At 45.8% G+C, this 27,199-nt stretch overlaps 1 protein-coding gene and 1 long non-coding RNA gene across 3 annotated transcripts in view; one reads left to right on the top strand and one right to left on the bottom strand.

The window, feature by feature from the left end:
- Window positions 1-1,451: 1,451 nt before the first annotated feature.
- PRKCB (protein kinase C beta) overlaps window positions 1,452-27,199 on the bottom strand; it is a 359,602-nt gene continuing 333,854 nt past the window's right edge. The window contains exon 17 of one of the 2 annotated variants that reach the window (XM_043455595.1): window positions 1,452-8,122. In XM_043455595.1, coding sequence (XP_043311530.1) covers window positions 7,964-8,122 — 159 coding nt within the window. In that variant the 3' untranslated portion in view covers window positions 1,452-7,963. The remainder of the gene's footprint in view (window positions 8,123-27,199) is intronic. The other variant, XM_043455596.1, reaches the window with a different exon arrangement.
- LOC122433082 lies at window positions 21,111-26,500 on the top strand. The gene is made up of 3 exons (XR_006267024.1): window positions 21,111-21,226; window positions 21,331-21,415; window positions 25,705-26,500. It is a non-coding gene; the product is annotated as an uncharacterized LOC122433082 (long non-coding RNA).

The raw sequence follows: 27,199 nt of genomic DNA, 5'->3' as shown, positions 1-27,199 counted from the left end.
CTCTTATAGGAGCTCCCAGCCTTATTTCACTGGATGTGATCCCAGGAAGATGAAAGGCTGGAACTTCTGCAGTCTTCTTGTGCCTGTGCATAGAAAGTCTTGAACTGTCTTGTTGGTCTCTATATCCCCAGCACCCAGAACTATGCCTGGTTCAAAGCTTGTGGTCAATTATTTATGAAATGAAAGGCTGGTTTATATCCTAGCGGAAGGAGGAAATATGCAGGGCTGGCAAGAAATAGGGAGGAATCAGAAGTAGCAATAGCAACTTCTGTAATATCATCTTAAATGGAACATGCCATCACACATCTATAGAAATTCACATATTTTTGTTTTCTGAATGTGATGCACTGAACACACAGTTTCTTCTTTAAGTTGGCTTTACCCAGTGTAACTGGCAGAGCTCCTGAAATTCTGCAGGGTACACTAGAATCAGTGGTTTCACTGTATCTGCCGAATGCCCACTTCCTGGGGGGTCTTCCAAGGAGGGAGGAGAAGAATAAAGTCTGTTGAGTCATGATGAACTTGCAGCAACAGATCTGCTCTTTTCTGCAACTCCATGACATTAGCAGCTTCAAAGGCAGGTGTTATCGATTGGATTACTACAGCTTTCAAAAAGAAAACAGAAGCCTGGTTTCATTCATTCAGAGAAGAAGGTGTCAGGCTCATACCCAGTGATTCAGTAACATTCTCTGATCTCAGAGAATGGGTCTCCTTATCATGCCAACAGTTTTAGAAGCAATCTCCCTTATTTTTTTCCCTCCTCTTCTGGCTTCCTTGGGTAAGTATGGCTGTTGAGAAAAGGGCAAACCCCTGTTTGTTTTGTCTGTTGCAGATATGGAACTAGGAGAAAATATTAGAAGGTAAGCAGTTTTACAAATGTGGGTGACATCCTCACAGACCACAGAAGTCTTCTGTCCTGATGCCAACCTCCCTGTTGACTTCTGTCATGAAACTGTGTCATGTACTTTGTGTTTGCAGACTGACTACATACCAACCACTCAACTGGATGACTGAGCAAAAAACCTAATTATGGGCACAGGAAAGTATTAAGGTCATGAAACCTATGACTGGCAAACAGCAGAGATCTTTTCCTCAAAGGGCCACAGCATCCAGGGAAGTGGATGAGAGTGTAGGACATTAGGGGGTGGTGGAGACTGTGGTAAAATGAGAGGATGCACTGCTTTTAAAGAGACAGCCATTTCTCAGTTCTGTTGAATTATTTCCACATGGAAATGTAGGCCCAGTGCTGTCAGTCTTCTGATTTTTTTTTTCAACTGAATCTGAAAGCCCATAAATCTACATAAAAATTCCATTTTTTAATGTTGACAACAATTGCAATTAAATGAAATTCTGTGCAAGTGAAACAAAGCTCATCTATGGGATCAGGCTATGACTTCCCAGTTTGTAACCCCTGCACCAGACTCTATTTAAAAGCAGACATGTAAACAAGATTTGGCATATATTAACTCAGTTTAATCATATCAATTCTTAAACAAAAAATTTCCTCCAAGAGACAACAGTTCACAGTAACTGCAAAGCTTACTCACAATTTTTAAAAATACCAGTCATGCTTAGCATTCAATGGGGGATATTATAGAATAACTGTAAAAACTTTTACCAGGAACATTAGCTTCTGACTTTAAAAATTACAAATACTGAAGCATTTTGGTATCAGACACAGTAAGTTTTGACATCGTCTGTTTGTTTGATGAGTTTCTAGAAGTTTGGAAAATTGTACCTCTAATATTGGATAAAGCGCTTATTCTAAACTAAACATTTTCAGATGTAGAAAACAAACTAGCAAGCTACACATACAAAGAAAAGCCCTCTAGGACAAGCTCTCCATGTGTTGAATGCCAGCATATGCACCATGAATCCTGGAAGACTAGAATTGATACATACACTTGGCCTGAAGTCTTACACTCCAGGCTTACAATGGAGTTTGCATTCACCTACACATTAATGACAAACTCTGGGTTAGTATAGGAGAAGCCAGCAAATTCATTTTGGTCCAAGTTCATGATGAAGAGTTTATCAGTAGGCGTGAGTTCCACAGGCTGTCTGGTGAACTCTTTGTCGAAATTGGAGGTGTCTCGCTTGTCTCTCTGCCAAATGGAAAGCAAACACATTAACATGGCATGAGGAGGAGGAAATGTGACCGAGACATGCCAATTATCGGGAAGCTGATGACGTCTCATGGGCAGAGTCGGGAGGAGCCCTGTGCTGACCGGTTTTTGCAGCTGCACTGAAATATTATTCCTTGGCTTTCATTTCACATCGAATGCTGGCTTCTGGAGAGAAAACTTGGTGGACATTTTCTAAGAAAGGAAATGAGACATTGACTTTCTTTAAGGATTGCCAGAAAATATGGTGTGTATGTGTGTGTGTTGTTTTCTTCGGCTTTGAGATAAGTTGGAAAACTACCTCTTACAAGGTATAATGTCACAGAAATAGTCATGCGGTAGAGTGTCCAGGAGAAAATCATTTAAAAGTGCCCCCTGTGGCTAGGAGGCTTCTTTCTTTAAAAAGGAGAAGAGCTCACAACCACTCAGATCCCCAGAAGGCAGAGTGGCAAGAATGGGGACATCAGATCACTGCTCAGTGAAAGGGGGGGATCACTATCCATCCCACATTCCCTGGTGCAATTGAGGCTTTGAAGGGATGCTCAGAAATCCACCCACAGACTAGAATTTAAGTCTTCATCAGACAGAGGTTCTTCTGATGATCATCAGAGATCTTCTGATGATGCATCTGGTTAACAAACTCAGTCTGGAAAGGCAGCCTTAAAATATTCTATTCTCATAGTTAGTCTGGAGTTTCATTTTTGGGGGGTGGGGGTGCGGAGGGGACATCAATCCCAGTTTACTAACTATAGTTTGGGCCAAGTTTCACCAGGGAATGTCAGAGTGTGGGCTCATGAAAAGATCTCACAGCTGTATGATGCTCTCACCTCTTCAGGGTCCTTATCAGCCTATGATCGTCCCAGCCTCACCACCTACCTGGGGGCAGGCAGAGCTCCTCGCCCCCAGTGCTCTGACATATGAGAAAACTGAGGCACAGGAAGGTAAAGTGACTTGCCCAAGATTGCACAGAGGGGTAGTGACTTTTACCTGACCACACAATTCCCAGTTATGCTTCACCTTAGCCTCTCTGACTAGGGGACAGTTTGATGGCTGGTGTATTGCAAGGACAACCAAGGATAACGCATGGGTTTCACTGGTACTGGCTGAAGCCAGAGTGGTGTCAGATTGTCAAGAAGGGAGAGAACTGACTGATTTGCTAGAGTTTGGCCGATTATCCCTGCTTTAGGTTTAACCCCTAAAGGGCACTGACTGACGAGGATTTCTCATTGCTGGCCTCATTGCCCTTTGCAAAATACCTCTCACAAGAATGCCTTCTTTTTGACTGCTCCCCTGAGACAGATAAAATGTCCCCACGAAGTTCCCCACTTACTCTTGTGGTGTATGTGTGGCGGTGTGGAGTGAGGGGAATATGAGGAATTCAATTCAGTAGGTGTGGTCAGAGGGGAGTGAGCTGAAGATGGTGGTGGAGCTGATTTTTGGGTGGTGGGCATCTCCTGCCATGCCCCACCCACTCTGCTTTTTTCTCGTCCTGCCAGCTTCCAGCCTGTCCTTTGCTGTCCCAGGCACTGAGTGCATTCTTTCCTGTGTTCAGAGAAAGGCTTGAATGCCAGCTTTTCCTTTAATACTGTCTGTGCCTCCCTCTCTGAACCCCACTAGTCATACTTAAGCATCTTTCTAATTGTCTTCATTGCACTTGCTGCTGTCAGAAATTGTCATGACTATTTATTGCCTCTTTGCAGGAGGGTAAAGTCCTTGTCTGTATATTTCCAGTGCCAAGACTTGGTACATGGCAGGCCTTCCATGATTATCTGCTGAATGAGTGAACTGATGAATGAAGACTTAATGAAAGATGAGCCTCTTGACTTTTGACAACTTACAGTTGCCCCCAAGCTAGAGATCTCACTCTAGAGCAAAGTAATGGAATTTGTTCCCACTGATCCTGTGGGTCGCTCACATGGGCCCTTGTCCACTGTGAGCCCCAATATGGATAGAACTGTGTGAGGCTCCTTCAAGATCTTAGCGCTTCAGGGCTGGGTGTGGGCCCTGGGAATACCTGAGGCCAGAAGGCAGGCAGCTGCCTCCTTTCAGGTCCCCTGGCTTTTCCTGCCTGTGGGCATCCAGCAGAGGTTCCCTTCGCATCATCCCCATTTGTTGTACTGGTGATGCTTCAATCAGCCACATGGTCCAAACAAGACTTGCCCTTGTGGGCAGATCCTCAATAGAAAAGACCCCTGAACTTCACCCTAGAAGTTGGGAAAGAATGGGCCTCTCTGTTGGGAAAATTCCTTTCCGGGCTGATAGTATCTGAAGTCACATGAAAATATTGCACTAAGCCCAGGAAGGTTACTGAACCCGGGTCTCCTGCATTGCAGGTGGATTCTTTACCATCTGAGCCATCGGGAAGCCCCACTAATTCCACTGGCTTCCTAGTAATTCCCCAAGATGGTCACTGTGACCATGGCCCTGTGCTTTCTTAGAAGAGAAGGTCAGCCAGGAGTCCAACAAAGGAAAAGAGGGATTCTAAGATCCTGGGAGACAACTAGCCATGGCTACCCTGGACTGTGTTCAGGCTTCTTTGGATTTTCTTATTTAGTTTCTTTTTACAAAATGACTCTCCAATTTAAGTTCTTCTGGAAAGCATCAGCCTGTCTCATCTAGAAGAACCAGGTGGTGTCAAGCCAGGGGCAGTGTCTCCTTGAGGGCCCGAAAGGGTAATGCCTGCAGGAATCTGGACTAAGGACTTAGAACTGAGTTCTGAAACTAGTTCCCTCTCATCATACAGGCATCTGTCCGCTCACATCTTGATGATTCTGTGATCAGAACAAGTATGGAGACTGTGCCTTTGGCCTTCTAGAAGGAAACTCACCCCAGCTCTTGTCTCTCTTTCCCCACCTTGGCACTATACCACTGGACCAGAAATCTGGGTCGAGAAGGTGCTTCTGTGTCTCCTTTAGCCTCCAATCTGGTCTCCAGAGAGAAAGAACCCCAAAGTCTTCTGATGACTCTTCCTTTCTTAAAAGAAGTGTTCCCTGATTAACCTAGAGACAAGTTATCTCTAGATCACATCATACTTTTAATGACTTGTTTAATGACTGCCTGTCTGGGTTGCATCTTCATGCTCCCCACCATGCTCCCGGCACCCAGGATAGAGCCCAGCACACAGTCAGTGCTCACTAAATGCTGCCTGGATAAATGAAAGGAGGGTGGAATACATGCACAGTCACAAAAATTAATTTAAAAATCTTTCTTGGATGTGTTTGCAAAGTATTCCGCTGAGATTACATCTGTTGAAAGCTCTGCTTCCCAGTCTCCTCTGCACTTGAAATGTTGATGAAATAGGCAACTGCAAGAATTCTAATGATCCCTCCCTTTCACAGAAGGCTTCCCTGAACAACTCTCAGCTCGGTGTATTAGGGGAACAGAGGCTTTGGCTTGAGTATCTACTTCTGCAAACTATTAAACTTTTGAAAAATAATGGCAGCAATTTGGAAAATGTAGAGTGCAGTAAATATAATACATATATATATACACACACAGTATATTCTTTCTATTTATATCTATTTATCTCTATCTATCTACCTATTTATATCTATTCATCCATCCTACATTGTTCTCTAAAGTTGTCTCTAATGACTTGTCGATGGCCCAATGTTTCTCCTTAGTTTTAATCTTCCTGAGAGTATATCCAAGTAAAGGCTTGGTGACCCAACAGCCAGATGAAAGACCTCAAATAACCTGTCTGTTGGTGGGCATGGCTCAGAGACGGCAGTCACAGAGGAGGGAGACCCACAGGGAGAATCAGGAAACTGGGTTTGCATTCCAACTGGCTGACTTTGGGCAAGTCACTTCCTCCCTCCTGATGCCCGTTTCCCAAAAATACAATGAGGAGGCTTGTATTCCTCCTCTCTTGCCTCCTAAGCCTGAGAGCTAGGGCTTCGTGTCTGCTTCCCTTGATGTCTAGATTGTGACCCACAACAGTGGCCACAGGGATGGTCCCCAAGCCCCCAGCAAGGAGACAAAAGCAGGCAGAAAGGAGTGAACAGCAGGGGGCTTTGCCCAAGTGGAAATCAAATCACAATTTTCTTAAAGATGAGAAGTCTCCCTTCAAGGACATTTGTCAAGTGTTTTAAGTTCCCTTGATGGTCTCTTAGAAGCCCTGGCGCTTGCAGAAATCACTTGACTTGTGACAAGAGTTGCCTTCAGGGCTGCCTGAGGACAGCGGGGAACAGGAGGCTGGGATGGGGGACCACCTGCTGTCCTCATGGAATTTCCCCAATCAAGGAGTTTCCCTGGGCTTCTGAGGGCTCGTAAAGCTATTTGCTAGAAAGGATGAGTCTGAGCTGAGGGGCGTAGTGATTTTGGTAACAAACTCAACAGCCCCAGCCCTGCCCCTAGCTGGCCCCTAAACTTGCCTCTGGTGAGAATGTGGGCCTTGAGCTCTGATCTCATTGGAGACCCCCCCAGTCAGCTCATCCCACCTCATCAAAGGCCCCCAGGAGTCTCTAAATCATCCACAGTTTCAGTCTCTCTGACTGGCTGAACACTAGGGCCAAGATTAAGCTCTAGCTTTAATTTTTTCTGTCCTGAAGCCTCAGGAGGCCCCATTCTTCAGTTTGGGTCCATGTTTTTCATAGACAGCCGTTTTCCTTGAAATAGTATTTCTTCTTCTTTCTTGCTTTTTTTTTTTTTTTTTATTGTATCTCGATGCTAGAAGAAAAATGGCACATAACATATCCAGATACAAACATTTCCACAAACATCTTGCAAAACATCAAAGTGAAGAATACAACTGTCTATGCTTTCAAGACATGGTGTCTTTATCAGAACACTTAATGAGCTTTCCGAAGCCAGCAACAAACCTAGACAAATCCCATCCGAGCAGGCGTGGGTCTGCCAGGCTCTAGAGCCGTCTTCTCGGTAAATCAAAGCAGGTCATTGTGGTTAATAACATTTGGACACGTATTTCAAAGCATGTGTAACAAAAGTGAGTAACTTTTTTTTTTTTTTTTGCATTTGAACAACAACAGAAATAAAACCCCAAAGCAAATAAAGTTTGAAATGTAATGTAAAACCATGGCCCTTTGGGACTTTGCTAAAGTGACCATGTCTTTTCAGGGAGTGAGTCCAAATGCCCTGTTCAAGTAGTTTGGGGATGAAGGTGATTGGGGGACACAGGGAACCAGAAATTATAGCATTAAGGTAGCACCCAAGCTGGTTGCCTTATGACTCCTGGAGGTGCCCTTAGATTGAAACTTTCTAAAAGCACACTCTTGGAATTTTAAAAGGGCTTAGATAATCTTCTTAACTTTTGAGTTAAAAAAATAAAATAAAATAAAATATTATTTTTAGCGTGTTTTTTTCCCAAAGCTCCTGGGGCCTCCAAACCAGGAAGAATGGAGGAAATTCCCCCTAAGGCAAAGCAACCATCTACTTGGATACAAGCCAAGCTCCAGGACTGGAAGTGGGAGAATACTGCTAGCATCCGATTATCCACTTGTTTGGCAGGAAGAAAATCTGGATTGAATGGTTGGCGTTGGAAAAGGGATGAAAATGGCAGCGCAGGAAAAAGGGGGGGAAAGCAGGCATGTTCTGTCCCTGCTGGATCTACATCGCTGACATGCTGGGGAAAATAAATGCTACAAGGACTTTGATAATGTGCTAATTATGCAGCCACATTGTCAACATGCCATCTGCATAATCCCATCTCACAGAGATGCTCCAAAACTACCTGAGGACATTTGGGTCCTGAAACATGGTCACTCTAGTTTCATCAGCAAATAAAACATGGATGCAACTTTGCAATGAAAAAAAAAAAATGTCACCACAATAGCCGTTGAGCTTGAATGACAGAAATGAAGGACGGAAATCTACACAGCTACTTAGCTCTTGACTTCAGGTTTTAAAAATTCAGAGTTAACAAAGGAAAATCCTTCGAATTCTGATTGGTCAATATTCCTGATGACTTCCTGGTCAGGAGGTGTTAGAACTGGTGGATGGCGGGTGAAAAATCGGTCGAAGTTTTCAGCATTTCGCCCACACTATGAGAGGGGAAGAGAAGAATTTGTGGTGGGTGGAAAAAATAAACGAAACGAAACTGGAAACAGAACAGAACCAAATGAAACTGGGTGCGGCTTCTCCAAGCCCTTCCCTTTCACTCCCTCGGAGAGATTGTTTCGATGATCAGAAATGAGAGCAACATAAAATGCAAAATTCTCATGACCACAGATTGGCAGGTGACCTTGCCTCCCGACCTTCAGTTCCTGTAGCTCCTGAGCTGCCCGTGGTGTCCTTCTGGGCAGTCAGGAGCTGGATGGCAGCGTGGGATGGTGGGGCTGGTGGCATGTGGCATGTTCTCCCAACTCCACCCCAAGGAGTTGGCCAAGCTCATTCCTGAAGGAGATGGGATTAAGGTCCCTGAGATATCTCTTGTGGTACAAGATTCGAAGTAACGACCCGTTTATACTTCACCTTTGAGATTCCCAATATTAAGCAGCAGGTCCCTTAAAGCGCTGTCCTTTGGCGCTCAGTCATCTCGGAGACATTCTTCTACTCCACAGATACAAGAGTTTACACACTCCAGTTAATGGAGAGAAACGTCAAGACCTGGGTTTGGTGCCTGCAATGGCAGGGCCACCACGAGGCCCTGGTTGGAGGGAGAAGTCATTGGCCCTTAATTACAAGGTACCAGGAAGGAAATGTGGCCATTCTCCCTCTAGATGGGAATGAAGGGTGCGGGATGAAAGCCAACCCAGTGCTTGGGGAGGCGATCTCCCCAAGCTCTCGAGAAGAAATCACCACCATTTCTCATGCATCCTGTTGAAGGTCCTGGTCTGAGGCAGAGTGATAACATGTGTGTGTGTGTGTGTGTGTGTGTTACATGTGTTCACTCATGCGTGAGTACATACTCATGCACACACCAGTTCCCATCTAATGAGAAGAGTTGAGTCACTAGGCCTGATCTTCCTTCTTCACCAGCAAACCCATTTGCATGAAATCTCTAAGTATGTCAGTATCTACAGGAGGCAACCACAGCCTGATAACGTAGTGGTAGTAATGACAATTGCGATGTGTATGCATGCTCAGTCGCTCAGTCCTGTCTGACTCTTTGCAACCCCATGGATTGTAGCCCACCAGGCTCCTCTGTCCACGGGATTATCCTGGCAAGAATAATGGAGTGGGCTGCCATTTCCTTCTCCAGGGGATCTTCCCCACCCAGGAATTGAACCCGAGTCTCCTGCGGCTCCTGCATTGGCAGGAGGATACTTTACCACTGAGCCACTTGGGAAGATACTAATAATTATGACAGTTAATGTTTATTATGCATTTGGTAAGTTCCAGGCACACTAGAATGCTGTTTCTTTGTATTCCTTTTATTTCATCCTCCCAAAGACCCTATGAAGTGGGCATTAACGGCCATCCCTATTGTGTGGATGAGGAGACTAAAGCCAAGGAGGTGATGTAATTTGTTCAGGGTCCCACTGCTAACGAATAGCAGAGCTACTGTATCAGCCAGGTTTGTCTGTCATCAGAGTCCAAGCTCCCGGTGCCATGTTGCTGGGCTGGAGACTGACCACATAGAGTGTGGGGTAAGGGTGACATAGTTCAAATGCTGACATCACTGCCCCCTAGGTGTGCCACCCTGGCCAACTCCCTTTAAGCCTCAGTTTCCTCTTTTGTACACTAGAGACAACTCTCATTTTTCTCAAATGAGGTCTTGATGAGGATAAAATGAGATCCCGTGTGTGATTGACACCATGCCTGGCACCGAGTAAGCAACCAACACAGCCGAGCTGTGAGCATCGTTGGTTCTCGTTTTCTACTACAATTCCCCCCAGACAGCATCCACTTTCTGTGATGGCGTGTTTCCATGATGCTGAAGTTTTAAACGTTGAGGAAACAGCCTTGCATTTTTAAAGACTCGTGTCAGACTTGGAGAAGCACATTAGTTTATTCCAAACTAAATTGTTTCAGCTGTTTTGACAGCTTGGCTTCAGTACCGATAAGGGACCCCCAACCACATGATCAAGACTCAGGTTTTTTTCTGCTGGCCAGCGGGGGAAAACTTTTGTCCACACAAAACTTGCCGTCAAGGTCAACACAGTGTGGTCAGGATTACTGTCCAGATCCTTTCATTGTTCATTCATTTTCTCATTCATGAAACACTTCTTGAGTACCTCCTATGTGCCAGGCCCTGTGTTAATAGTAAATCATAGAAAATCCATGCCTCACAGAGCTTACATTTTACTGGAGAAGAAAGGCAATCAATAAACACATAAAAACATAACTGTAAATGTATATTTTAAGGCCAGATGAGGAATGCCCTGACAGTTGGGTGGTTAGGACTTGGTGCTTTCCCCACTGGCACCCCGATTCCCTTCCTGGTTGAGGGAACTGACATCCTATAAGCTGTGCCACATGGCCAAAACTCCACCAAAACAACAAAAACAAAAAAATTAATAATGCCAGATGGAAATAAATGACATTAAGAAAAATAGGGTCGGGGTAAAGAGTGAAGAAGATGCCATTTTTGATAAAACAGTCAGCTTGGAGGTGACGTTCTGCAAGCCTCCAGCCAGGAGGAGCTGTGCAAATACTGGCAGGAAGGGCATTCTGGGTAGAAGGAGCTGCAGAGGCAATGGACCCAGGACAGGAGCTTGTTGGGCCTGGTCACCGAACAGCCACGAAGCCAGTGTGGCCAGAGCAGTGACCAAGGGGTAAGCAGGGGTCTGAGAGCTCAAGAGGGGACTAGGAGTCAGATCACGGGTGGCGCCAGCCCTGTGAAGACAGAGGCATTTCAGCTCAGCTTGATGAGAAGCGGCTGGAGAATTCTGAGCACAGAGGAGGCAGGCTCTGACTTACGTTTAAGCAACATCTCTGGAATTGTGTCCCAAACAGACCGATGGATGAATTAGGGGGAAAGGTGGAAGCAGTTAGACCAATCAGGAGGATGCTGCAACAGTCCAGGCAAGAGAGGATGGTGGCCTCGAGGAAGGTGACAGTGGGGAAGATGGCAAGATGCGTTTGACTGGGGAGGGGTCTACTTTGAATTGCGAGTTGGTAAGATTTGGTGATAGATCGGCTGTGGGGTATGAGAAGACTTGTGGTCCGAGCTGCTTGGTGAGTGGGTGACACTTGGGGTAAAGCATGTTTGGTTGAAGAAATGGAGCCTTGGCTTCATTCATGGTAAGATGGAGAGTCCAGTGGAGATGTCAAAGGTCAGACAGGAGTCCCCTCTCTGGGACTGGAATGGAGCGGGCACTAGACTGATGGCGAGGCAGCGGGGAGGGTAGAAGATGGCTGTGATCATCCAGAGGAGAGAGATGGTGGACAGGGTTGTGGAAAAAGAGGGAGCAGAAAGGATGGAGCTGGAAAAAACAAAGAGATGTCAGCGGCAGGGACTGGAGGAGTGGGATGGCGTGTTACAAGGCAGCCCTGTGCTGGGTGTTGGGATCCCAACTAGCCAGCACAGGAAGCTGAGACACAGAGAGTCTTCAGGGGCCATTTTTCCTAAAAAAAGAGAAAAACCCATCCCTTTCCCATCCACACCAGAAGGCTGTTGCTTTGCTGGGGCCTCCCCAGAGGCTGTGATGGGAGTCAGAGAAACAGCTTCTGGCAGTTCTGCAGCCTCCTCTCCCATTCCTTCCCCCACTGCCTGGAGAACAATGAAATCTTTAAGTGAGATAGCAGAGAGGAGATGCAGGAACAGGGGTTAACCAAGGGGGCACAATACAGCGGGAGCGTGATTTCCCTGCTAATAAGCAGCTTACGAGCCTGGCAGATCACAGCCTCCCTAAGTGTTTCCGTGTTTTTCAAATGGAGCTGTCACTGCCCATTAGCTTCAGGAGCGCTCCCTAAATGGAGACGTCAGCCCTTGGGAGGCACAGCCCGATCAGCTCTGTTCCTGCTGTGTCCTTGGAGAATGGACAGCTCCGCGGCTGGGATCTAATTACAAACGCAGCGTGGACCACACCTGCTTCTCTGGCTGGGGACGCTTCAGCCTCACTCAGAAGAAAACCCAACCCCCTTGTCATCACTGGGGCTCCTGGAACGGGAATGGGGCCAAAGCCAACTAGGTTATTTAAAGTCACACGGAACCTCTTCCACGATTGGAGAGGGAAGTGAGGATCGTGACGTGTTCACTTGATCCCCCAAATTTAAGAGCCAAGACCACTTGAAAATCTTATCTGTGAACTGTTACATGTGAGCTCTTTTTTCCCCTCTTTTTCTTCCCTTCCTTCTAATTTTTGTTTCCTTGTGTTAATAACAGCTCCAAGTCGAGCTGTCAAATGTGGAGTTGGCTCAGTCACAGCAACCACAGGGATCTTTCAAAGACGCCAACCTGGATATGTCACTTTCCTGCTCTTGTCTGTGGTGGCTCCCCATGGCCCAAAGCCACACTCCTCAGCATGGCTTACAGGCTGTTTAGGACTTGGCCCTGGTCACCTGACCAAGAGCTCCCTCACTGCCCATGTTCCCCTAGCCCAGCTCCCACCCCCAACACACCCTCCAGCTGTGTTGAAATCCTCCCAGTTCCTGGAACACTCATGCATGCTCACCTCCAAGCCTGAACACAAGCTGTCTCCTCCACCAGGAAGCCTTGCCTCCCACCATGTTCCCTGCCATTGCCTACACGTCCTCTGTCTCCAGTCACTTCCTCCAGGAGCTTTTCCTGGAGCCCTCCTCTACACACCTGGGTTTAGCCCATAGAAATACAGGGAGAGACTCCCCTGGTGGTGAAGGGGTTAAGACTCCACACTGCCATCCCTGGTCAGGGAACTAAGATCCCACATTCCAAGGTTCCAGAGACAGAGTGTTCATCAAAGAGTTGTTAGAGGGGAAAAAAAAAATTTTTTTTAAAAATCAACTTTTGACCAATAGGGAAAAGAGTTGAATAAATAATGATATAACTATTTTTATGTATTACCATGCAAAACACTTTTAAAAATTAAAATAAGATGTAGAAGAATCTCAACAGTTATACAGAATTAATAACAGTGTGTACAATATGTTCCCATGTTATAAATTATAGACATAAATGTGTATATACTATCTGCATGTGTATTATATATGTGCTTGTGGAGATTCGGAGAGTTACAGACTGTTTGATTTTTCTTTTTTTTATGCTTATTGTGTTTTTGAAAATTTAAATAACAGTCAAGTAGTAGTATTAATAAGTATGTTTTTAAAGATTTTTTTTAATGTGGACCATTTTTTTAAAGTCTTTATTGAATTTGTTACAAAACTGCTTCTGCTTCATGTTTTGATTTTTTGGCCATGAGGCATGTGGGATCTTAACTCCCAGACCAGGGATCAAATCACACCCTCTCTGTTGGAAGGCAAAGTCTTAACCACTGGACTGCCAGGGAAGTCCCTACAAAGCCTATTTTAAATGAGGGAGCTATTGCAGTAGAGAAAGGGGAGAAAATAGGAATAAAGGGAATGGAAATATTTAACCAAATTGCTAAAATCTGCCTGGTGCTGTTTAATGAGCTTCATGTTAGTTAAAAATCCTAAGATTTCCCTAATAGCTGCCCTAGTGTGTATTTTGGTGCTAAGGGAATGATGACGAAGGCTAATATTTAGCTTATCTAAGTGGGCATCTTCCATCTACTGATGTGCTGGGTACCAGAAATAAGGTGGCATATAAGACGTCCCTGTCCTTGTCATCATGGAGCTTCTAGTCCAGCAGTGGAGACAGATGCACACACGGATGGCGCGGTGCGGTGTGACACGTGCTGCCATTGGGTACAGAGATGAGGGGCCTGAGAAGACTAGCTCAGGGAGAAAGAAGAAAGTCCAGGGAGACTTTCTGGAGGAGGCGACATCTAAGTTGAGTGCGATCAAAAAGAAAGTTATTGCTTCTTTGGAGGAAGGAAGGAAAGAATCCAGGGAAGAAACAGAAGTGAAAAGAGATCAGTGACAGAAGAAGACACTGGAGAAGTGGATAAGGGTCTGCCCCATAGTTCTCGCTGCTTAACCGGGCTTGACAACGTGAGGCCAACGGCACAGGGGAGCTTCCTGCCCAGCTTCCATCAAGACATCAGGGCATCTTCAGGAACTGAGCCTAGGTCATGATGAAAAGATACCCAAGCGTACAGTCTGAGTAAAAGACAAAGGAGTCTCTCTTTTTTTAAAATGTGCAAATTCAATGAAATTCGGGATCCTTTTTATGCTGTATGGTTCTCCGCAGCAGGACAGCGCAGGAGGGTCCCACCCAGTGAGCAGCCAGCCAGCCACGGACAGAGCCGCACACACATTTGATCATTTTTAAAAGTTGTCTGTAGACCAGGGTTTTTCTCCCGAGCAGAGTCAGACAATATTCCAAACGGTCTGGCCTTTGGCAAAGAAGGAAAGATTAAAGCCTCCTTTTCTGATAATGAAGGTCCCTTACTATGGGGAATATTTGATCTCTGTGTCTATTTAGGAAGAAGTCGGCAAGAGAGAGGTCTTCTGTGCCAGATAGCAAGTTTCATTTTTTAACAAATTTTCATTTAAAAAACATGCAATGTTTGTTTTCCCTCAGTCTCAATTTAAATGCTACCTCCTCAGAAAAGCGATACCAGATCACCTCCAAGTAAAGGAGCTCCCTCTTTTCTCCTCTTCCTGTTATTCTCTCTCAGAATAACCTGTTCCTTTCTTCCATAGGAAGTAAAATGTGTGAACATCCACATCTACATGTTTATTTCTTTGCATATCTGTCATTGTCTATACTCCCATCTAGATTGTATGAGCTACTGTGTGACTTTACAATCTCGATGGGAATATAGATGATGGCATGGCAACCCACTCTAAAATTCTTGCCTGGAGAATCCCATGGACGGGGGAGGCTGGTGGGCGACAGTCCATAGGGTTGCAAAGAGTTGGACATGATGGAGGCTACTTAGCATGCACACACATACGAGAGCTGAAGCCACATCTGACTGGCCCACACCTGAATTTCCAGATCCCAATACGGAGCTGGGACCGAGTGCTGTTCAACGGATAAAAGTACTTATTTGTAGCCAGAAACTGTATAAGTGATTTACAAGCATGATCTCATTTAATCCAACAGGTCTATGAAGTCTGCTCCACGACAAGGAACAGATTTAGAGCTTAAGTAACTGACTAAGATTTGTGCTCAGATCTGACAACTGATCCATTTATGCAGAAACAAACAACTTGTTCACAAGTGTCAAGAGAAAGAAACAACAGTCCTTTATAATTCTACCACCCCAATACCTTCCTTATGTTAACATTTAGGTCTATGTTCTGGATGGCTGGGTGAATTGATCGATGAATGCTTTCTACTCTCTAAAAAACGTAGAATCGTTACTTTATTCTTTAAGCTGCTTTTAAAAACTAGATGAAATATACTCTAAATGCTTCTCCATGTCAACAAAGTATCATATTGTTCTTATCCATTCTTTAAAATTCATCCTAAACCTAAGCTGCTGCTGGCTTCAAATAAACTAGCCCTCAAACAGTAATTGTCCCTTTTACTTGCCTGTTTTTATAGCCTTGATTCTCACACATCTTTAAGATAGGCAGGAAAGATTATCTCCACTTAACAGAAAATTTGAAAAGTTAACAACTTGGTCAGGGTCATACAAGGTAAACGAGGAGAACCAAGATTCAGAGTCTGGTCTGCTTGATTCCAGGGACCACAGGGTGTCAGCGACATCTCACTGCCTTGCAAATTGCATCTGATCATGTAATACAGACTTAAAAGTTAAGTTGAAAAAAAAAAAGTTAAGTTGACCTGGGTAATAATCTTAGCACCATCCATCTGCAGATAATCTGTAAGCAAGTCATCTAAATTCCCTTGGCCAGGTTTCCTGCTTTGTCAAATGGATCTGTCTTGCAGGGTGCGGTGAGAACGATTTGACAAAATGCACATAAAAAATCTGACATGGTAGCTGGTAGCTGCAGCTGAGTTCCGACTCAGCCAGTGCCATCCAGTGAGCTAGTCTGATGGGGGTGGCTGTACCCTGGCAACAGAGGGGTCCTATGGACCCTGCCACACCCCAACCTACCCTAGTGAAGTGGGAGGGAGATGGGCCCCTGCGCTGGACAGTTGGAGTTTGTCCAGCAGAGTAAATAGGAGATCTGTTTTCCTTAGACCTCTGAAGACAAAGTGGCAGGAGCTGAGCTCTGCTGGAGCGAAGAGATAAAACAACCAAAAGGAGGGGTGGCCACCCCATAATAGGTGCTATCAAACCTCCCACAGGCCTCTGCGCTAGAATCCATCTTGGCCAAAACCTGTGCAAGCATACTTGGGAGAGCCCTAGGCCAAGTCAGGTGTGGAAAAGAAAGAAGATAGCCAGCCAAAGGTAAACAAAGACCCAGAAGAACTGCCCTATATAAATGATTTAACTGCCTCTTTACTAGGGCTCCTCTCCATTAGGGCAAACGCCCACACCCTCCGGGGTATGTCTCTCTGCCTTGCTTCTTCTGTCTTAAAGAAACAAACTGTTTCACTGTGTGCTCTCTCCCACATGCTATGCTGTGTCTCCGATAATAAACTTTGTACCTGTTTTTACAGTTTTTGTCTGTTTGAGAAATTCATTTTTCAATGGGCACGAGGGCCAGGGGAATTTTGCTCCAAGCCTCTAGCCCCTGGTGGACTAGCAGCTAGGATTCCTGGTTTCCATCCAAGCCACCCAGGTTCAATTCCTGGGCAGGGAACTAAGACCTCTCTTCAAGACCACTCACTGCTGTCTCTCTGAGATCACCAGAGTATTACTGTTAACAGTTACAGGCACTTAAGACACAAAAATCTGTCCCACCGAGATTGGCAGAGTATGCGGGAAGCCACCAGGTGAAGTCGGGCCCTGGGCTCCTAGTGAGAGACAGGGAAGAAAATATGGACACAGGCACAAAAGAGATACCTCCCGTCTCCCATCCAAGCCTCACTCCCTTGGAAAGACATTTCAAGCAGATTCACAAGCCACCTCTGAGTTGTTGTTTTTCATACCCTAATTGGAGGGCATTTTGTGATTGTTTTTAAGAAACTGTACTTGTAAATAAACAAGAAATACACTTTGGATCTTTCCCTCTCTGGGTCATGGGCTTGTCTTGGTCCTCCAAGTTCTACTGTCATCAGAAGTCTTCATGGGACTCTGCTCAATGTGATGTGGCAGCCTGGAGGGGAGTTTGGGGAAGAACGGATACGTGGATATGCATGGCTGAGTCCCTTTGCTGTCCGCCTGAAACTACTACAACATTGTTTATCAGCTATGCCCCCAATACAAAATGCTTTTGGTGATTAAAAGAAAAACAAAAAACTTAAAAAAAAATAATAAAGTCTTCATGAAGTCAGTTTTTCAACCAGGAAGTAGGAGGAAAGTCAGCCAGCTCAATGCCATGAAAACAAGGTAGTACTGATTAAAAAAACAAACAAACAAACTTCCAAGATGGAAGGGAACAAATCAAGGGGTGGGAATTGAAGATGAGCACTGACCCCTCATGTGTGACGTGGAGGACCTCTCCAGAAGCTCACCCAGGACGCCGGTCACAGTGGGTGGCTCTAGGAAGAAGAACGAAGGAGCCTAGTTAGGGGTCTACAGGGAGGTACTTAATTTCCTTGCACAGCTTTTGATGTGGCTGGAAGTTTTATACTCTTTCCAGATTTTTTTCTTAAGGAAGGAAGATCAAAGTACCCAGTTTGATGAGGTCAAGAAAGAAAAGACTAGTCTACAAGAGGAGGCAATTTTGAGGTCACTGCTGACTCAATGAGAGGGATTTCAACAGAATGGTGGGGGCAGAAGCCAGATTGCACTGAACCATGGAAAGAATGAAAGGTGAAAAAATGGAGGGAGCAAGAACTCCATCCAGTTTGTATGAAAAGATAGAGCAGCAGTAGAATGGAGAGATCCCAGTCTCAAGGGAAGAGATTTTTTAAGATGAGAGACTTTGCATGTTTCTGTGTTGAAAAGAATGAATCAGAAAAGAGCCAGAGTGGGCATCTGCTTGGTTTGCAGGCACAGCGAGCAGCTTTATTTTTCTGGGAGAACCCACTCCTTCCCCTCTGCAAGATGTCTGCTTTAGACAGGGGCAGACCCAGCCCCTTGACAGGTGCCCTGGACCTGGCCAATCAGAACATTCCATCTCCCGGGCACAGTGATTGCTTTAGAGATGGACATATGGCCGAACATCTTCCAACAAGATTGAGTTCCAGGTTGCAGGAAGTTTTAGGAAAAGGAAGCTCTCTTTCAGCAGGAATTGCAAAAATAATGGGACGTAGGTCTGGAGCAACTATGTGCCCAAGAAAAACTTTGGAGAATAAAGAAATCAACAGAGAGGAAAGCAATCTTAAGGGATACAGAGAAATGGATTGCTTTTGACATGGTCCAGACTCTGGATCCAGTCACAACTAAATACTGTTAAGTCAGTTTGAATTGGGTTCCTATTTGCAACCCTAGGAGTTCTGATTACTATATGGAGAAGCTGTGGACACAGACTGGCCAGAGTAGACATGCAAAGGACATGGGAGAATGGGGGTTCAGAGCAGAAGGGGAACGTCCTCATGGGGGCACCTGTTTGTTGGAACACAGAGGGAGGCAGGTCAACAAGGTCAAGATGACTGTGCAGGAGCAGGAAAGCCACCCCCCCAGGGGCCTCCATTTGCCCCCAACTTACGAGATGGGGCTATCAGCTGAGACCAAGATGACCGGAACTTTAGTTGGGGACCTTCAGGAAAGAGAAGGTTTGGGGACTTGCCCAGGGGACTCAGAGAGGGACTGATGGGGAAGGCTTAAGAGTCTGGCTGAGATCAGAGCATCTACAATCGTGGAGGCTCAGAGGGGTCCAGCTACTTGCCCACCTTCACTCAGCTGCTAAATTGGAAGGCTGATGTTTTGTTTGTTGGGTGTTTTTTTTTTTTTTTGGCTATGCCGCATCATTTGTGGGATCTTAATTCCCCAACCACAGATGGAACCCAGGTCATAGCAGTGAAAGCACTGAGTCCTAACCACTGGACTGCCAGGAGATTCCCAAGGCTGGCGTTTGAATCCTGGCTCCGCTGACTCTCTGTCCGTATTCCTTCTGCTTGACCCAGTCTCCTTGGATCCATGGGCTCATCTCCTCGAGTTCTCCCAACCTTTGGTCAACAGCTTTCTAGGGCGCTGTGATAAGCATTTCAACCTGGGCAGGTTGATAGTAGAACTGAGGAGCTAGACTTTACAGACATTCACCAACAGTGCCCATCCCCCAGGAATGTATTTAAATTTGGGACTTGACCAAGAGCAGTTCAAATCCCACATCTGTGTAGCCAGGTTGGGAGATGAGAGAAGAAACATCACGGAGGCAAGAATATGGGCTTCGGAGGTAGACTGATAGGATTTCAAATTAAACTGGCTTGTGACCATGGGCAAGTTACTTAACCACTCTGAGCCTGTTTCCTTACCAATACAGGGGAAGTAATAACAGCATCTACTTTAGGGGGTTGTTGTGAAGGTGAAATGAGATGACTAAATTAGATAGTGTGCTCCACTTTCTAGTAAAATTGAATAATTTCACAGAATATGGCTGACCCATTTTATTGTTACTGTCATAAATAGTTGTTATTATTAAGGTCCTGCATGCATTCAATGGAAGGTTCTGGTTCTGTAATATTCCCCATGTAAGTCCCTTGGGCAAAACTCGGCCTTTGCTTGCTCATCTACAGCATGGAGGGGTTGAATCCCACTTCTAAAGTATTTTCAATTTTTGACTGCGGTTATATTTCAGTGGTCATGGCCAGATATATCCTAACAGCTTCATGCTCTCTCCAGCATGTGACCTTTCCACCTACCATTTCAATCAAACCATTGGCTCCTCTGCCGGGGACAGTTCAAAGTCACGCACCTGGCAAATGACTTAGAAACTTCATTTGGCCCAGGGACCTGTCAACTTGAACCATCTTTCAAAGGGAGTCCGGCTGAATCCGCAGCTTAAGTAGGTTCTCCATGGACGATTGGAAAGGGAGATAAAGAGATACACAGACTCTAGGCTACGTGTCCTAAACAACTCTTGGCTATTTGTTAGTAGGTGTAGGAAGGTCGCCTAATATTTTGATTAAGATCTCCGCAAACTCCACACTCTGAATAACCAAGAGAACAAACAACTGGGTGGGGAAACGTCTACTTCTTACTGAGCCTGTCCTGAAGGCCTCATTTCAGATGCTGCCATGCCCCGCATCCAGGGGTTATTCAATGTCTGCTGTCTTTGTCAGCCTCGAAATCAACACCTTAAGGAACAAGTGAGATTTGCATCTTTTAAAAATCCTGCCAGAAACTTGTAAAAGGTGTGAATATGCTACTTGTTTGCTGCAATATTTTAAAATAAATTTTAATTCATTTGAACTGTAAGAATACTTCGTCTTTTTCTATTATGTAACAGACACCATTAGACGCTGTTATCAAGGTTCTCTCCCATCAATGCAATCACAGACCTTATTAAAAGGGGCTCCAAGTGCTTCTAATAATTTTTCCAAGATATTGGGCAGGTGGAGTCCATGGGTCCACCTCCTAGCTGCTGGACCTTGAGCAGATGTCCTAACCTTTCCAAGTTTCATGCCCTCATATCTGCAATACGGTGACAATGACACCTACCTCATAGGGTTGTGAGAATTAAATGAGGTAATGCCTGGAAGGCCCTTAATACAGTTGCCTAGCTCTGCCGGAAGAACTCTATGTTTTTTCCAGTGTATTTGAATAGCATAGGTTCTATAAAAAAGTATTTTAAATCCTAATATTCAAAAAGGTATTATTCTCTTCAGCATTTGGTACCTTGGGGGAGCTAAGTTCTATTCTTAAATAAATCATATTAAGTAAAAGTTAGCTCCCTTTCTTAAGCCTTGAATTTGGAGTTTTAATAGCAAACATACAAAGGTTATGCTTTGTGGCTTCAATTCAGAAATGTCAGCACATCAAACACACGTTCAGATACACACACAGAGACACTTACTCACACGGTGTAAAGGGCAATTGGCTTTGGAGGAGAATGTCACATGAACAGAATTGCAGCTCATTAAAGCAGTGCTTGACGCTTTTGACCTCAGCTACATAAACAGTGTTTTCAGATGACAGAATTACTAAGAAACCAAGTCCTGTGAGCACGACTGAGTCTCTGAAGCAGTTCGGCATTTAGACGCCCAGAAGACGCAAGTAATGCTATGTGATCCAGTAAGTAACCTATGTGGTATTTTGGAAACAATATTAAATGAAAGGCTCAATAAAATACAATGGGGGATAAGGGGCTCTGTTGGGTTTTTCTGCTTGTTTTTTAGTTTGCAAGATTCCAAGACGTTCCAGATATGCAGATGCTTCAAAATTCTACAGGGTTTTACAAAACGTGATGAGACTACAGAAGAGGTAAGCAGAGCAGGGATGATTGGCATCAGCCTGTTGTACGTGGGGGTTGACACCTGCCACCGAGGCTGGGAGGGAAGGAAGGAGGGGTGAGTAGGCTGATCACCTCTAGATAGTAACCAATGGCCAGCTGGGATGAAAGGATCTAGGGAAGGGGTTCTTCTTAATGTCTATGTCCTGCCCAGCTGTACTCAACTCCCGCCCAGAGTGAACCGATGATCAGATGTGTCTTAGAACAAGAATGGAGCCAGTTCACTAGTGGGCAGATGGCTGTACACACCCTAGCGATGAAGGCTCTCTGGACTGTAATGAAACAGGACATCCTTGTTGCCCTGTTACTAAGACTTTTCTCTCCTTTTTCAATGAGCTGCATTGCCCGTTGGCTAAGTTGATCCCAGGGCTGCCTCCATGGGGCAGCTGGAGCCTCAAGCCCGAGGTCGGTGTCCCTTCCTTGCCTTCCCAGTGAGCTCTGCATGAGGTGTCATGGACACCAGTGGATGTTACTCGTTCAGGCATTTTGATTTAAAGACCTTATGCTAGCCTGGGCTTCTCTGGTAGCTCAAACGGTAAAGAATCTGCCTACAATGCAGGAGACCTGGGTTCAAACCCTGGGTTGGGAAGATCCCCTGGAGAAGGAAATGGCAACCCACTCCAGTATTCTTGCCAGGAGAACCCCATGGACAGAGAAGCCTGGCTGGCTGCAGTCCATGGGATCGAAAAGAGTCAGAGACAGACGAGTGACTACCACACACAGGCAAGCCTATCTTGCTAACATCTGTGAGACTATAGCACCTCATACTACAAATTCTCCAATAAAACATGCTCACCAGAGTGGCCTCAATGCACCCTCCACTACAGCACAGCCAAATTCCGAGCTGGTCACCCAGAGGGAACTTCTGGTTATAGCCCTTGGCACATGGAGCTTCCCATATCATGACATCATTCACACGGACCCGAAGAAATATAACCCACTGGATGACCACGCTCTGCTCTATGCCCTCAAGCTGGCACTCTGGGCTCCAGAAGCTTCCATGACTATCCATTTCATCAGTTCACCCTACTTCTCACCAGGCCCAACACACAGCCATCACTTTATTCCTGAGGGCAATTATGCAGGTAGTCCGGAGTCTTCTTCATCCACTGCTTCATGCCCCTGGGGTAATTACTGAGCACCCACCAGGTGCCAGGAACTGGGGAGGGACTGGGGAAGCCAAGATGAACTCAACTGGGAGGCTAGAACATCATCCTGTCCATGTGTTGAGCACCTCTCACCTGGATCAGCAACCTACCCTTGTCCCCACAACAGTCAGATCAAGCTATTTCTCAGCCCATCTTAGTTGGAGTAAAAGCCAAAGATCCTCCAATGGCCTGTACCACCTGCTCCTCCCATGGCCTCTCTGATCTCATCTCCATTTACTCTCTCCCTTGCCCACTCAGCTCAGCCACCTGGAGTCTCTGCTCTTTCCTAAATGTGCCAGGCAAGTTCCTGCCTCAGGGCCTTTACACCTGCCTCAGGGCCTTTGCACCTGTTACTACTACCAAACCACTTTCACCCCCAGATACACACATGGCTCACTCCCTCCCTCACCTTCTTCCCATCTTTGCTGAAATATCTTTTTCTCAGTGAGGCTTTCCAACAACCCTATTTAAAACTGACCTCTTGAGGACTTCCCTGGTGGTCCAGTGGTTAGGAATCCACCTTGCAATGCAGGGGATGAGGGTTTGATTCCAGGTCAGGGAACTAAGATCCCACACATCTCAAGCAACTGAGGAGCCCACACACTGCAACTTCTGAGCCCGAGTGCCACAACTAAGACACAATGCCATCAAATAAATAAACAGAGAAACTGTAAGACTGACCTCTCTGTGACCCAGCTCTCCAAGTTCCCACCCCTCCATAATGCTTTCTAACAAACATACCCACTGATTTCTATGTTTATTATTTGCCCACTCCCTCTAGAAGATTAAGTTCCACAAGGGCAGAGATTTTTATTATTTTTACTGTTGTGTCTCTATTACCTGGAAGAGCACCTAACCTCAATAAACAGGTGCTGAATGGATGATCCATAACACCCCCACTAGAGGACAGAACCAGAACACACCGCTTCTCAGCCCACTGCCCCACGACACACCCAGTCACATACTCTGCCCTTCGTCCACAAACCAGCACCTCCCACCCACCCACCACGCACTGACCCAGAAGACCCTGCCAGGCGTCTCAAGTCACATACCGAGAACACTCTGTACTGAGGCCTCTACACCCCTTCAGCACAGCCTTCACCATGCCACAGGGCACACCAGTTATAACAGGATCTACCAGTCAGCTCGCTGGCTGGTGGTACCCACAGAACCACGTCCTAGCACCTGCTAGGCCGTGGTCCAGCGGCAGTATCTCATCTGGGAGCATCATAGAAATGCAGCATCTCAGGCCCTGTTGCAGACTGGCTGAATCAGAACTCATATTTTAATCACATGCCCAAAAGACCCTGTGTGCACATTAATGTTAAAGAAGCTCTCCTAGGCTACATCATGGTGCATGTACCATTGGCTGGGCAATGACAGCTACGGGAGTCACAGTCCTCCCCATCCAAAGTGCAACAATTCATGCATTGCATCATCAGATCTTTCATCACACAACCAAACGATGCTATGACAGATACAATTCAGTACCCAAATTATAGCCCTTTATAAATAGGGTAACTTACACAACAACCAATTTATTTGAGCTTCGCTGCTGGGCTTGACAAAAATCCCCTCTGTGCTCTAACAAATATCCCTAAAGAATCCAGTATGTTCCTCAGCACAGTGCACTGCAACATCTTATTTGACAGCCTTTCACTGAATCATTCATTTATTCAGTAAAAATTATTAAGCACCCATTATGTGCTCAACCTGACGCTAAGCACTGGGACCCAACAATGAAAAAGACAGTCTTTTAGTCTCGCCAGAAAGACAGACCTTACACGGAACAATTACAACAAAGTGTGATGAGTTTGTTGATAGGACTTTAGCAGATGATCCCTACTCGGCAATTGACAAGAGCTTCCCTGAGTGGGTGACAGTTTACTGATTTGATGAGGAGGAAGGAGGAAGGTACCAAGAGGGTGAGGGAGGGAGGGAGCAGGGGATGGCTCTGGGATTTCAGGGTGGCTGGCTCTGCCTGGGAAGAGCCAGGAAGGGAAGGAAGGCACTTCGAGTTTAAGGAGCAGAACGACACTCAGCAATGCCAGTTCTTGCAGTTAGGAGCCTGGGGAGGCAGTAGAGGTTGGTTCAAGGAAGACCCTAAAAGCCATATATGCTGAGGAACAACAGACATTATCCCAGGGGTGGGCAGAGAGCCATTGGTGGAGCAGGTTCGGGGGGGGAGGGGGCTGGAGGGGGGAGATTTAAGCAAGAGAATGACACAATTGGATGCACATTAAAAAAATCACTCTTGTACCCTGAAACAATACATGAAGCCAGTGCATTTCAGTAGTTTCCAACGATACTATGTGAACAGCTCCTGCCACAATAAAAGATGCACTGAGAACGACTTTAAAAATCCATTTAAAATTATTTTAATGAACCTTCAATAATAGCACCCTTCACTGGTGTTTGAATATAATCCTCTGTTATTGCCCCGTGGTTTTTCTTTCTTTTGCTGCACTCTATTTAATAGCATGCATGAGTCAGGAACGCTGACAGATACGTGCACGCTTTTCAATATCCTGAGAGGCACATGGAACTCTGCACACACTCACCAGGGCCTTTCAGAAAGTGTGGGGAAAGGGAAAATGTGAAATCCTTAGGTGGGGGCTGGGGGCTCTAGGGCTGGCAACTGCTATGTGGAAGGCATATACCCAAGTCGAATCGAATGAGTGTGTGATGTATACATTGTGCTATGTTGTGCTTAGTCGCTCAGACATGTCCGACTCTTTGTGACCCCATGGCCTGTAGCCCACCATGGGCTGTCCTCTGTCCACAGGGATTCTCCAGGCAAGAATACTGGAGTGGGTTGCCATGCCCTCCTCCAGGGGATCTTCCCAACCCAGGAATCAAACTGGGGTCTCCCACATTGCAGGCAGATTCTTTACTGGCTGAGCCACAAGAGAAGCCCAAGAATACTGGAGTGGGTAGCCTATTCTTTCTCCAGGCGATCTTCCTGACCCAGGAATCGAACTGGGGTCTCCTGTATTTCAGGTGGATTCTTTACCAGCTGAGCTACCAGGGAAGTCCAGTGTATACATTATTACGTTTATTTTGAATTTACCCTAGGAATTCGAAATTCTTTATCCAGTGTCTCCTCCCCTTAGAGGTGATGGCAGAACATCTTGAAGTCTACAGCCCAGTCCAGTCACTATACTTTGAAGGTCATTGTTAAACCACACAAACATTTCAAGACATCAGCTTGTTGGAAACCATATCCAATACAGAACAGTTGAAGGATCCTACGGATCATCACTAGCTGTTGTAACCGTTTTGTGTTATCAATGATAAGAACAGCTCATTTTTCCTGAGCACCCTCTGTGAGCCAAGGTAAATATTCGAAGTATTTAACCAGCCAAAGTGGACTCCGGTTGTAAGTAACCAGCACTTATGGGACCCAGCTAAACATCAACCAGACTCTGCGAGATCGCTACCCTAGAGGTGATAAACTGACAGCCACATGTGGTTCATGGGTGTTTTATTTGACTGGAGTTGTGTTTAATTTTTAAAATGTTGTTGCTGATATGTTTTTTTAAAATAGTGAGATTTCATACAAAGGTCCTGAGGAGGATGCAGCACTGCAGAGCCTGCATCGACCACAGGACCGACCTGGCAGGCCCCTTGCCTGCCTCATAGAAGGTCCCCAGGGAAAGACCACGCTTACTTTCATGAATAAGATAAAAAGAAAATAATAACAATCAGTGATGATCCACAGGACCCTCCGACTGGTCAGCTGGAGATGAACACCCACCTGTTGAGCTTTGAGAACCACCAGCTCCCCCCGTCTGCCCCTCCTTAAACCACTCCCACCTCCCTCACTGACATTACCTGCTTGGCCTCTGTAGCCATCTGAGTCTCTGACCTGTTCCTGGAAGGTGCCCCTCCTCCCTCAGAAAACCATTGTCTTCCCCTTAAAGAGACTTCTCTCCCTGCCATGTTCCTTTGGCCTCTGTCTAGCATCCCTGAAAGAGCTTTTGACCATGAACTCCACAGCAGTGAGTCCCAGCCTGGAGCGTCCATCAGATTCACCTTGAGAGCCCCACAGCAAGGCTTCTGATTCAGGAGGTCTGGGGTGGGAGCCTGAGAATTTCATTCCTCAAGTTTCCAGGTGATACTGCTGGTCTGGGGACCACTCTTTGAAAACCACTGCTCTCCAAGCAAGGAATGAACCTCAAATGTCAGTGGTTCAATTCTGGTGGGGATGGGGGCATGTACATCTCTCCTCTAGCCAAGTGGAGAGAGGTTGATCTGCATATTGAGACCTCATGAATAGCCCCGCGAAACCCAAATAGGGTGTGTGTACCCCCTCAAGTTCCCAGTTTCCTGACTAGAGAACCCACTCTTGTCTTTCAGATTGCTTTTTTCTCTTTTCTTACGTATAATAAAAATGATGATACTGCCTATGACATGCAGGTGGACACACGAACCCCAAGTGCACATACGGACATTATCTTACGGACTAGCACCAGCAGGACCCTATACTGCTCTGCCCCTTCAAAGACCCTGCACCTGAGACACTGACCAACACGTGACATGTCGCTAACAAAAATCATCAACTCTCCCAGAGTGCCTGCTGTTTACCAGTCATGTACTGAGTGCTTT

The sequence above is a fragment of the Cervus canadensis genome, chromosome 32, assembly GCF_019320065.1.
Source record: "Cervus canadensis isolate Bull #8, Minnesota chromosome 32, ASM1932006v1, whole genome shotgun sequence".
NCBI lineage: Eukaryota > Metazoa > Chordata > Mammalia > Artiodactyla > Cervidae > Cervus > Cervus canadensis.
Note: the sequence above shows the minus strand (reverse complement) of the source record. Positions and strands in the feature narration are given on the sequence as shown.